Source organism: Melanostigma gelatinosum (genome assembly GCF_949748355.1).
Source record: "Melanostigma gelatinosum genome assembly, chromosome: 16".
Taxonomy (NCBI): domain Eukaryota; kingdom Metazoa; phylum Chordata; class Actinopteri; order Perciformes; family Zoarcidae; genus Melanostigma; species Melanostigma gelatinosum.
This window is the reverse complement of record NC_136649.1, coordinates 12,684,602-12,698,262: the sequence shown is the minus strand read 5'-3', so window position 1 is coordinate 12,698,262 and position 13,661 is coordinate 12,684,602. Positions and strand designations below refer to the sequence as shown.

General features: G+C 42.5%; 1 protein-coding gene across 1 annotated transcript; it reads left to right on the top strand.

Moving 5' to 3' along the window:
• Positions 1 to 2,298: 2,298 nt before the first annotated feature.
• On the top strand, positions 2,299 to 11,104 carry lbh (LBH regulator of WNT signaling pathway). Its single transcript, XM_079287196.1, has 3 exons — positions 2,299 to 2,494; positions 6,644 to 6,746; positions 9,370 to 11,104. The coding sequence occupies exons 1-3, from the start codon at positions 2,466 to 2,468 to the stop codon at positions 9,571 to 9,573; spliced, it is 336 nt and encodes a 111-aa protein (XP_079143322.1). The 5' UTR covers positions 2,299 to 2,465; the 3' UTR covers positions 9,574 to 11,104.
• The last annotated feature ends 2,557 nt before the right edge of the window (positions 11,105 to 13,661 follow it).

The following is a 13,661-nucleotide window of genomic DNA, read 5'->3' as shown; positions in this document are numbered from 1 at the left end:
ATAATGATACTAATAATATAATAATAATACCAGATACCTTGTCTTTGATTTTGAGTATGTATGTATTAACAAAATATCAAAAACAGATCTAAACATTAAGAGTGTCACAGTAACCAAATAGGATTTCAAAAATTTAAAAAAGTAATTGAATCTTTTTTACATGTTCCAACAATCTGAAAATGAGTAAATGAGATGAGTAAATGTCAATCTAACCTTATTAATAGCAGCTTATGTGCCTCTTACAGGACCTACTGGCCATTCCACAGACACTACTGACCTCCTGTGGTCACTTTGTGTCAAGGAATCTTTCAAAATAAATGTTTTCTTGCTATGTGTCCATTTCTTGTTAGAGGGTGCCTAACCCGGAGACAGCTGCACACAACACAAGGGATCCAGATGAGATATTGCAAGGTTACAGTAAAACAAATATTTGAAAAATAAATAGGTTTATGGGTGTTTTATGAGTTTCCATAGGCCGTACGCTGAGTGGACAGATTTTACCAGAGCAGCTGTTCATAACATGATGTTGTCATTGACTGAGTCACATCCAATGCTGTTGCTAACAAGCTGCAGTGAGACATAAAATATATACCGTATATCATCAGCGCACCAACCTAAACTCACAATGCTGCATTGACATTATTGCCAAACGCTGATCGTTTTATCTCCGGTTTATTCATGGTTCTGACCTCTGAACACCACCAACAAGGAAACATCATTTAGTAATAACTGCCAACTTCCATATACTAAAGTACTTAAGTTCAGATTTGAAGTTCTACTCATGAGCATCATCATTTTATGCAACTTTATACTTCTATCTACTTACATTTCAGAGGCAAATATTGTACTTTTTACTCCACAATATATTTAACAGCTTCAGTTTCTTTGCAGTTTCAGCTCATTATTATAAAACATAAATCAACTAATAAATGACAATACATCATAGATTAACCCACCAGTATATAAATTAATACAAACTAACCCTGCTATGACATCAAAGTGATTAACACATAAATGCATCACTAATCACAGTACAAATATATAATATAAATAATTCTGAAATGGGCCATTCGGCATAACGACAACTTTTACTTTGATTATATATTTGGTTGCTAAAACTTTTGGAGTTTTATCTGTGGGTGCTTTTTTACTATTTCAGCTATTTTGTCACTGTGTTGCTAACATTAAGTCACTGATACATTACATTGCTAACTGTTATGTATTTTACATGGACTTTATGTTGATGTCAACTCGATTAATTACTGTGTTGTACTTTCCATGTTGACTTAATGTAAATCTTTCACTAATGATACTTTGTTTCTAATTGGCAGCTTTTTAGTTGATACTTTTGTAAATTCAGTTTTCTTGTGACTGAAGCCTACTAATTCTTTTTTACAACCCTTTTGGTTTAACTCTTGTTTAAAGTGTCATCAATGATCTTCTTTTTTGTGGTGAGTAATCACTATCACATTTACTGATAAAATGTCTTCTTCCAAAATGATACAACTAAGACCTCGGTCACGAGGTGGCAGTAGAGGCATACTGGCGTTTTACCATCTACCCTTAAAGCTGCAGAGCCTGCCTGTGCACCTGCTTTCTCTGGGCCAAATGTACATCAAGTAGGCTGCGTGCAGGGAAAAAGACAACTGGGCATTTTACAAGGTGTGAGAGTCAACAAGGTCAACTGTTTCCCAACGGTCCTGACAATATCACAAACGCAGTGTGGTCCTGCAGGCTTATACTTTGAGGACATCATTTTGAAATTTATGAAACAGTCTGGTTGCATGTGTACTCTGTATGCTCTGTTTTATATGACATGTTAGATTAAAAGGCAAAACCCTGCAGGAGGACCATTCATTGCTGCTGAAACATGCAGACATTGACTTGCCCTTGGAATGTATTTGTGAATGAACCGAGGCAGAGGAGCTCTATCTCCCTCCCTCTCCTCATTTGGATAAATGTCACGGATTACTAACAGGCGAATCAGTGTGTTGTTGTTGTTTTTTTGGTCATTCAAGAGGAGGTAAGACTGTCGTTTTTTTTTGCCTTGGAGACTACAAATTAAAAGCATCATGCAGTACCTTCTTGTCCACTCCCAATCAGAGGGTCCAGTCGCTGCTGTCGTCATCGTGACTGGGGCTCGAGTCACCTGCGCTCTGATTGGCTCCCGCTGATAATGAGCTGCCATTGAGAATTTCTGGCCTGTGCAGAGAGGAGGTGTGTCTCCGGCGGAACAAGCACACGCCTCTCGCTTAAATACTCAACACAGCTGAGGTGATGAGCAGAGGCACCAAATTGCGGAGCTGCGCCTTGTCACACACTTACTCTGGGTTTACGTAAGCGTGCTTGTGCTGCCTTGGAGAGAACAAAAAAAATAAATAAATACCAAGTCGGAGAACTTAGAGAGAAGTCCGCTGCTGTAATTAGATCCTCTAATCAGCAGAATTGACAGCAGGTGTGAATTCATGTCTGTATTTTCCTCGCAGATATACTGGTGAGTACTCGCAATCTTTTTCCACTTTTGTTTGTGAGCAGCAGTGTGCGTTTTTAGCCCACTAAGTCAGCAATCAAAGCCTACTTTTGTTTGCATCTGACGGGTAAGGACAATGAAGTACTGTATATGTGGTTTTGTGTTTGCTTGGTGAATTCCCTCAGAAGCGGACACCTTTTTTGTTACACCCACACTTGTTCCCTTTTGAGATTCTCTGTGGGGTGTTGCCCTTGATATTGGAAATGTCATGACACACTGATTTTGGGAGAAGAAAAGAAAATTCTAGGTCTCACTATTTATTTATTTATTTATTTATTTATTTAATTTTATTTTTCAGCAAATGGTATATCAGCTTGATTAACGTTGCTGCATGTGCCTATTCAGAAAGGTCACCGTGATCACACTGTCAGCGATTCATTTATTTTCTATTTTTCTCGCAGCATGCAGGCTTACTTTGCTCTATCCTAAAACATTTGACTGAACTAAGATGCTGCTTTCCCTCTTTGGTGTTCAATGCTGCAGGTGCAGTGTAATTGGAGACGCACGGCTGCAGTCTGCTCCTCCAATCACTTATCTGTGACATTTTTTCAAAATCTCCGTCTGGCAATCGGCACCCTAACTGGTTGATTTACTACTTGACGCAGGAATACGGAGTGCATCTTGGGAGCCGTTCTCTTATCTGTCTACTGTGTTCCTGTCTGTAGAGAGGCGAGGATGTGCAATTGGCTTTGAAACATTTGTTTTGCGAACACTGTTGAAACCTCAGCAGGCTTCTCGCTGTCTCTACCAGGAAGTTCAGAGTCGACCTCTTTACTGTAACCACACTTCGCTCTCTCGTCTGTGCTTAACTAACAGTAGATCTATGTCGCTGTTCTGTGATTGCTACTTCTATGGTCCACGCACCACCCAGATACCTACGGAGCTGAATGACTCGGAGCGTTCAGCAGCTTTGCCCTGTGGCCCTGTGGCCTTCTTTTCGTAGTCTTGAGACCGGTGGATGAACCGGTGTCATGCTTAGTTAATGACTGTCAGTCGTTGGGCATCTTGACCTTATTTGTTTTATAGATGTAGAGCCAGTGTGTCGGATGGCGTTACTGACCGTAAGGACTAACTCTGTTAATGTGACTTCTACTATTGCATAAATGGCTGTGGCATGAAAGGAGAGCTACTGGGAGTTATGGTCACTTATAATAAAGGGTAGGTCGATATTTTACAAAGCAGGCGCAGACTCTGTCTTATGTGGGGTGATTTTAAAAAGAAAAAAAAAAAAAAAAAAAAAAAGTACTGGAAAGGATCATAAATTATTTTTTCCTGCAACATAATTGCAAAATACTCACGGGCTGCAATAAACTTAAATAATAAACTTAAAAATAAATAATTTGTTTTTATCATTTATAAATGTGCACTTAATCACGGTCTAAGATGACGTTTCCAAGTTGCTTGTTTAGTTTCAATATCGAAGACTGCAAACACTGCTTCAACCCTAACATCTTGTAATCCTTCATACATGTGTTGTGGAAGCACCACACGTGACTGTCTTGTACCTGTTGTCCAGGCTACTATCTTGACTGGGTCAGGCAGTAAGGAGTGGAGGTCATTTGACAGAACATGTGACCGCCAGATGTGTGCTCTTGATGAAGACTCTAACTACCTGTGGTCCTGATCTCATGTCATACATGTACAGATTGCTTACTTATAGAGCACTTAAAAACAAGTCTCTGAATCCAGTATTCCACTCTGTGAGAGGGACTCGCTGTTCAGCTTGACACTGGAAGCGGTGAGGGATGCGTGTGCCTTGTATGTTTGTTGCCTCCCAGGTTGACTTGTTACTTGTGCACCCCCACTTCCTCCTCATTGTGCCCCTTTATGTTTTATTAGGCCGATGTTCTGTTATTCTTAGCCGAGCAGGATGTTTATACGATCCCCGAACAGAAATATGACTGGCAAGGCCTGAGTGTTTATCTTTCTTTCCCTTCCCTCCCTCTCTTCCCTTGCTCAGGTCTTCACTGTCACTGTTCAGCCCTCCGTCCCCACCGCCGCTGCTTTTTTGCATGCCTGCCTCACCCTCTCTGCATCACACTTAAAGATGAAATGAGTTCAAGAGCAGCCCCAGCTGACATTATGTTTTCCATGTCAAGCCTCCGTTCTTTTATTTTTGGGTAGCCGTGTATTGTTTCGGCCAAGTACGCCGTGTAGTCTTAACTGGTTACTATACGGTGATTCAGCCCAACACATTTCAATTTTCTCATTTATAGTGGCGCCCCTACACCCTGTTGTGATGTCAGTGTTTCCTCATGAAAGGGATGTGTGTAAATGTAGGGATGGAAAAAGTGATTGATTGAATGCCATTGCTGTAGAGGTTACTGATCTTCTGACTGTGAGTGACTCATGTCATGTGATTCTCTCCTCAGGATGAATCTCTGTAAAATGTGCTCCTTTATTGAATCTATATGGCTATGGCTGTATTTCAGAAGAGAACATTAAAGTGATCAACAATGCTTCAAAGAGTTGTAGATGCAACAATGTGGAAGCCTTAAAAATCCTGCAGGCTTTACATAGAAATCAATGACTGGATCCCTGATCTCCACAGATTAGGGGAGACTGATTTAGTTCTTCAGGTTAAAGTGAGACTTATTGAATGTTGGCTGTATATAGCTGCACGAGCAAAGTGTTAAAATGCTAAACTGTAGAGCGGCACAAGTGGAGAAGCATCTATCACGTTTGCTCACATTTGCCACCATTAAACTGCTGCTCGTACCAGATTTGATTGCTTATGAATTATAGAGAATATGATTTCTTCTTTCAAAGGTTACATAGTCTTGTTTTTTAACAAAATGAAAGCTTAATTTATTTGTCAGTCACAGTTCGCTGTACTGTAAGCTGAACTTCCATGTGCAGTGTAAAAAAAAAAAAAACTTAACAGTAAACCTATTTTTTAAATTTATAAATAACCTCATGAAGAGTATTCTCAGTGTGGAGTTTTGTATGAGTCATAAATGTGGACAAAAATACCTGACTGTTCGACTTGGAAATTCCAGAGACCATTTCATAATGTAATTGCAGATGAAGTTTATTTGTAAAGGGATGTCTTGTTTGTTAGATAACGTAGAAAAACTGAAAATACTTCATCATTTGAATGTTAAACGGACTTTGAAGCAAGAGGTTTTGATGGATTAATAAGACTGGTGAAATGAATTCTGTGCAACACATGTTTACATGATCTCCTTATTTTAAAACCATGTTTTAATCGCTACTAATTCTAAACCATTCTGCCGGCTTCAAATGTATATTTGTATTTTTTTTTTATTGAAGGTTAAGTGTTGCCCCCCCCCCCCCCCCCCCCGCCCCCAAAAAACCCCAAGTCCACTAAACCAGATGGTGTGAGTGAGCCTCTTGTTTAGCGTTTTCTTTGTTCCACATAGCTGGTGACCACACAAACCACAAGCCTTTGGCCACTGACCACAAGGCACCGGTCTTTAAATGGAGCGTGAGAAGGCCGCGCAGCATCATGTCTCAAGACAGTCTGTCAGTGGTGGGACACATCATTCACTTTTTTTTTTTTTTAAAGCTTTGCTGCGATAATGCTGGATAGCGAATGCTCTGAACATGGATAAACAACCTCTTGTTACTTTAGTCTAAAATGGAAAGTTTGGCCTCGCTCTGATGGAACGGAGTGCATCATGTTCCACCCCAGTCAAATGCCACAGCACGCCCCCAGCACGCTCTCACAATGACTGTTCTCTGGTTGCTAGTGCAAGAGAACATCTTCCTGTATTCAGAAACGGCCACCTTATGCAAGCCACATCATGAGCGGTGCAGCTTTGCAGTGCACTAGCATACAGAGCAAGAAGTGGATCTGTGGTGTGTTGTGGTCAAGATGTGCAGAGTATAAACAAAACTGTCTTAACGTGCAGCGAAAAAAACCAGTCCCGTCTTTCAAGCTTTGACTGTGTATGAATATGAACAGCTTGACGGATGTGGTGGTTTGTTGTCTTTTCAATCAAGAATCGGTCCCTTTGTACATTTTAATTGTACTTTAAAAGGTTGTGCGTTCTGTACATTTTCTCTTGGGGTGTCAGGCTCTCCCCATGATCACCATTGTGCTGTATCTGATCACACAACCTATTTTTATTTTTTCTGTCAACCCTGCAGTCCAGTGTTTGTGCCCGGCCGAGATATGACTGAGGTGATGATCAACAGCACCCCCATGGAGGACATGCGGCTCAGCCCCAGCAAGGACAGACTCTCTTTCCAGGTAGGACACACATGCACGTACGTACATATGACAATGAAACATCACTTCCATCCCAATTCCCTCTGTACATTTCTATTTTAAAACCTTACAGAAACAAAAGTACAGCCCTTACTTTTCATACTGTATGTTGGAGACATTGGAGGTTACGGTTGGTCACAACATTAAAACAGAGTATGTGTTTGCAAACTGTAATATACTGCAGCCTGTCACAACAATCAACCCTGCAGATTCAGAGAGATGAGAAGCAGCCGTCAGGTGGTCTTGACAAGGTGTTTCCAGAGGCTTTGTTACACTGTCTGCTCAACAGGGCCGTCTTGGAAACAGAACTGCTTAAACACACAGCCGCTTGTTTATTCTACTGTCACATTTGTATCTAGGGTGAAAGAAGAATTAAAGGGCCCCATGTTAATACTTAAACCGTTTTATTGGAGAAGATGATGAAGCTGATTAAATAAAGACCATTTATCATTGTGGAAGTTGGCCTAATGGTTTGTAAAGCTGCATCTTAACTGGTGGGCCAGAGTTACTGCTGGTGGTATAACTTACAACACCGGCAGAAAATGGTCTTAAGGAAGTTTCACCTGCTGAGGCTTTTACAACTTTCAGGGCTAAAAGGCCATTTCCTTTTTAAAGATAATTGGGTAATGCAATTAATTTAAATGATCATTTATTAATGTGAAAGCTGTGCATTTCTATATTCATAAACCTAATACAGTAGCCTATTGCCATGCTGTAGGTAGACGTAGGCTCTGAGAGGATGCACTGACCCAGAGGAAAAGCTGGCTTCCCCTCAACACAGTTCACACCCCAGCTGTGAGTCTGTCTGAGAGGATGAGAGCAGCGTGGGGGGGGGGGGGGGAGCAGGGGAGAAAAGAAGGCTGCCACTTCGCCACTCTTTCCATCCCCACTCTGTATTGCCTCACCATGGCCTTATGCCCAAGGTCCCAGCCTCTGCTTGGAGGAGCACTGCATGAAGCAGCGACGTAGCCCCCAGTCACTTCCTCATTATGTGGGCCGCCCGGGGGCTTTGACACAAATTGTGACTATTAAATTCCAGCTGTACCTATAAAAGGTATTGGAATGACTTTGACCTATAGTAGAGAAGGGAGAGCAAATGGTTACTGATTTATTGAATTATCATCTCAAAAGGCATGTTTCAGGCGTAGTGTGCAGCCGAGAAGAGCCTAAAATAGCTCATATTGTGCCGCCTGGCTGATGCGTTGTCGCTTCCTGCCACTGGAGGTGAAACAAGTTCCGACATGTTGGGCAGAGGTCCAAAGGCAAGGTCATTTGATGCCAACTCCCCTTGGTGCTGACGCACAGGGAGGATTGGTGATGCACGCCAGGAAATAGATGCACGCCGGCATTAGACGTGAACAGACACGCGCACTCATATAATCGCACCACTTGGCGCGGTTCTATATGCAGCTGTTTCGCAGAATGTAAAAGTCGCAGAAATACACGTGCATCCTTTTCATAACCTGACGAATTGTCCCATCCAGAAGCCATATTTATAGCTTTTGTCATTTTCCTCCTTTCTCATCTGTCTCCGATGGAATTCATGGAGACGTGGACGCAGCTGGATCCCCTCTAGCTCGTCTCGTCTCAGTCTCTCTCCTGCCTCGTCTAATGCTTTCTTTCCACTCGGCTCTCTGCCCAGACAGCGACATAGACGCCCCCCCTCCCTCTTCCCAATGTCTTGGAAGTGAAATATGCAGGTCTAAAAATATTCATCCACTTTATCCAAACAGCAAAAAAAAATGCTGTTCTTGGACCAGGAGTGCAGGCGCTTGTTTCCCCTGGGCCATTTCTCTGGTTCCTGAACCAGAACAGAACAGGGAAACGCATGTAATCCCTCGTCAGAATGTCTCTCATGCCATTCAGTTTAGATCCAAACATTTGAGTGTCGCACGCTGCGTTTGAGCAGAGATTTCATGTTCTTTCCTCTAACTCCATCTCTACAGGAATATAACATTTTCAGCACTGAATGCTGCCTGTTGAAGGGATGGATGTTTTTATTTAAACCGTAAACCTTTCGCCCATTTTGTGTTTTTACTGTTTACTTGAAATGTCCTGATAATGCTCTTGTATAATCAGCCGAGTAGTGGGTGATGTGGTACTGGATGAGTTTGTAAGCAGCTACAAGCTGGTTGGCACGATGCCCTCCTGAGCCTTTCGATGAAACATGATGCAGCATTTACTTTAAGTCTCACTAGATGTGCCTCATTCACCCATACACAGCCACTGATGTCTTGTGAAATCTGTCTTTGAGTGAGCGCCTATGTGGAAAGCTAGCTTGGCTGTTGGAGGAATGTAGGCTGGGCAAGAGCAGGTATGCCACTGGGATTTTAAGCAATGTCTCAGATGTTTAGTCTTCACATCACTTCCTTCACAGTTGTTTAGCCTTGTAGTGGTGCCTGCAACACTTCTACAAGACTGAGTTCTGGTGTCCCGGAGCCTACTGCACACTTGGCACTGATCAAAAATATGCTCACGAATCATTTCTTGTCTCACAACAGCGGACAGCTGAATCTCCTAGCTGGAAACGGCATGGTAATGCGGCAAGTGTATTACTCAAGGAAAGATTAATATCCAGTATTTCACCCTTGTCTTTCCTCCTCAGATCTTCCCAGACCCCTCTGACTTTGACCGTTGCTGTAAGCTCAAAGATCGTCTGCCGTCCATCGTGGTTGAGCCGACAGAGGGAGAAGTCGAGAGTGGGGAGCTTCGCTGGCCTCCAGAGGAGTTTCTGGTCAGTGAGGAGGAAGAGGAGCAGAATAATGGCAGCATCCAAAACGGACAGCCAACACAGAATTCTCAGCACTAAAGCCTGCGATGCAGCGCCCATACTCCCTTGTTTCCTCTTTCTCTCTGATGGACTCTGTGCTTCCCACACTGGTTACACTGCACCGCAGCACTGGCAGACACGCATTCAGTGTCTCTTGATGCCATCTTGTTGCCCTTGACATCAAAGCAATACACAGAGGCAACACACTTTCTCACACAATAATTGATCCACCGGGACTGCAAACCAGCCAAATCCCACTTGAAAAGAACAGACACACACACCTGCAACCTCCACTCATTTCCTTCCATGCCTACCACCGTGCGTGTCTCGGCCGAGACCGGATGTCCTGTTGGACAGCGGCAGTTCAGTGCTCCATGGACAGCTCTTAAACTGCAGGAGGCCAGCACTCTGCTCTGAACTTTACTCCAAAATGGCTGGCGTCATGACCCCAGAGACTTTGTACTCTCATACAGAACTACTGTGGTGCCCTTGGGGGTTATCGCCTACAGTAACACTGTCCATACTTGTGCTCAGTTTCTGGATTTATGTTTATTAATGTGATCACCACTGCTGTCTATAGATGTCCGTTTCTGAGAAGTGGGTGTTTTGTGTAAAATGTTACCAGGATCCCAACCCTCTTGTCTAAAAGATTATTTGACTTTTATGTCAGGCATTCAGGCAACCTGCAATCATTTTCGAGAAATAAACCAGCATGCCCTGCTACGCTTGGGCATTCATTCATTGTACAAAGGCTTGTTGTGCAGTGAGGGCAACGTGATGTGATCCCCTCGTCACATTGACCTCCTTGTGAGCCGTGTGACAAACTACTTGGATGACAAAAGCAAAATAGCCCAACATTGAGAACCTAATCTGACAAAAGCAAGTTTACTGTTCCGTTGGGGAAAAGCTGAGTTAAAGACTGCAAATTGTATTTTTTTTGAAAAAGCAGTTGATGAAGCAATGTACAGACCCAATGAAGGATGTGTAAATACTTGTTCCCGATTGTTCTACTGCGCTGATGTCGTGTGTACTGTGGGTTTGGTTTACTGTTTAGAGAGTGGGAACTTTAAGTCTTTCCTCGTCTTCCTTTTTCTTTTTGAAAACGGCCATACTTTTGACACCGATAAGTTCACGAACAAGGTTATATCTGACAGTATTAAAAAAATACTCTTTCACAATAAAATTAGTCGGGAAGTTTGCCGTAAGCTGTTTATTAGAAATTGTATTCGTTCTCTGGTGGCAATGTCAGTTTGATTTGTTTGTTTGCAATTTCAGAAGTCTGTGTTCTTTTGTTCACTCTTTAAATCGTCTTGTCAGTCTTTGTAGAAAATATTTCCCTTTTGTGTACACTATATGAAATCCTGTTGTACAAGCTTGATTGCGATGTCTTGTTTGTTTTTTGTAAATTCTCATTTGAGTGGCGTTAGGGCTGTGTACAGAACATCTATTTCTCCTGTCCCATTGTTTTTGTAAAGCTCAGGGAGATTAGCCGCCATCTTTCTCTTGTTTTTGTATTTAGACTACTTTTCTCTGACTATTGCAGAGGCTGTAAATAAACATTTGAATTTGCTATCCAACTGACTCCTGTGAGAATAATTGACTGCACGATTTATTGTCTTATGGTACAAGATGAAGTGAATGAGTCTTTTACAGGGCTAATCCTTCAGTGCATTTAAAGTGTTTTCAAGAGACTTTACTTCTGTTTTTACTTTCAATTTGATTTATGTGAACCCCCCCCCCTTCTCTTTTCCCCTCTCACTTCACCTTCAGTGGTTACAGAAAAGCAGCTTAACTTCCTGCGCCGCATCTCACGCACACAATGTCTTTACGACTAGAGATCTGTGTATCAAATGCCTATATGTAGAAGCGAGAACAGGCCACATGTTACTTCCTGTCTTCAACTTTCTCACACAATCCGACTCCTAGCAAAATCTGTTTACTGAGCACCGAAGAGCTTTCATTTCCAGCTTCTTTAAAACATTTTTAAAATATTTGAAAGAGGCTATTTTGCAATATGGAGAACATTGGTTTGACCTACCAATCTTTGGGTGCTTTTTTTAAATTTCTTTTACAATAACTGAAATATTGAGGATAGTACAGGGTACAAAAGTCTGCGGCAACAACTCTTTCTACCCATAAACACTCGCCACAATGATAGACTAATAAAATGTGTACGAGTGGAAAAGCTCTAATGGGGAACTGGGGCATTCACAGAAATAAACGGAAAGCGTTCTGTTCACTGTTTCAATGGAAACTTCTCGGGTGATTTGCTGCTTTGTACTGTATTAGTGACCCGATAGGTCACGTTTGATTGCTAAGTACCCGGAACAGTCCATCAGAGTTGCTTCGGTAGGGCCAAGAGCCTGACAGATTGTGCATGGTGGTGCTCTCGGGGCCTTGTGGTTACTTCCTGAAAGGGGAACAATGAACTGACATTCTATCCTGCTTCCTTCTTCCTGGAAAAAAAAAATGGAGCATAAAGAGTTATTAATAGCCCCCAGCTGATAATGGTGGTCAGCAGCAGAGTGTGTTTGGCCGGTGAGAGCCTTCAGAAAAGAATAGTCTTTTGTCCCTCTCTTTAAAAACTGCTCCTATCAGTGGAAAATGTCATGAGATCACGGCAAGAAGTAATTCTAAGAAGTTTAAAAAAGGAACAACCGCAGTCCTTGAACAAGCATCCAGCTACGCAACCATGTGACGTCAGTCAGACACCTCTGAACTTTGCGTTGTCTTTCAAATATTGTTGGGAGGAATAGTGGGAAAGCAATAAACTTCAGTTTTAATGAAAGTGGTCCTGTGTTTCTGGGGCTTAGGGAGATATGAAAGGAAGGCCCTGAAGCAGCTTCCCATGGCATTTTGGCATTTGAGCAGCCCTTATCCTCTCAACTGATTAAGTAGGGAACCTTTGCAATAAAAAAAAAAATGTATTGCCATCATCTCAGTTCCAACTCACAGAGAGATCTCACTTTAAAGGCCCTGGAGACCTATTTTCTCAATCAGCTTCTAATGAATGATGGGGTCCGGCATCAAAACATTTTCTGCAGTTTTATTCTGTGCTTTTCTCACTGGTTTGAAGTTTGGAAAAAGGTACTGTGACAAGCATTCATGCACCAAACAGGATTTAGCAACATGTGAATCATAACGACAGTTGTGGGATATGTTGTCACTGTAAAAAAAACTGCTAAGCTAACTTGCTTAGCAGTCTAACTTGTTTAGCAGGCTTCAGTTGCAGATTTACTGTATTTCATATTCAGTGTGGAATCTATCTCCTCATCTAACTCTCTGCAATAAAGCGAATGGGGACGTTTCCCGAAATATCCAACTATTAATAAATAACCCTTAAAGATGCTTTTCCCACTGACTTTGGATGATTTAGACATCGCTATTCTATTTCATCCTTACTGACCGCCAGAGGCAGTGCTTAACACTGGATGTATCCCGTCTCGCGCATGCGCAGGTCGAATATTTATATCAACAAAGTCACGTGTGACCTCGGATGACCACCGTCATCTATAAGTTCCGGTGTCATCCTGAGCTCAGTCCTTTTTTTCTTCTCGCGTCGCAGGTTAGCTACCATGGTAGCTTAAACAAGGATGTGTCTACGATCAAGACATATTAGAGCTCGTCGCTGTAGCCTTGTGACTACCGGTCGGAGTTGCGGTTCTCTCGCCCTCCAAAGGCTGCGACGAGCTGTCCCTCTTCGGAGGGAACGGTGTGTTCGCCGTTCGGACATCGAGCCCCGGACTGGTGGACGCCTCTATCATCGGTCGTCACCAGTCTGATAAGGGTCAGCTAAGTCGTGATGACAGCAATCGGTAAGATCGATTAACATTGTTTTCTATAACAGTTGTTTGTTCCACGGTTGGCAGAGCGCTTCCGCTCTAGTAATCGAGTGGCGCGCTAACGAGAGCGTAGAATTACGCTGTCGGCTCGCCCTTCACAGTGTTACGGCTATCACAGTTAGCAGAGTGTTCCTGCAGGGTATCCTTACAGCTGTCACAGTTAACAGAGCGTCCTCGCTCAGGTTAACTCAGTGGGAAACTAGCTAAAACAAAAGCTGATACTGGGACTGCGTCCATCAACTTTGTATCCTTACGGCTGTCACAGTTAACAGAGCTGTCACAGTT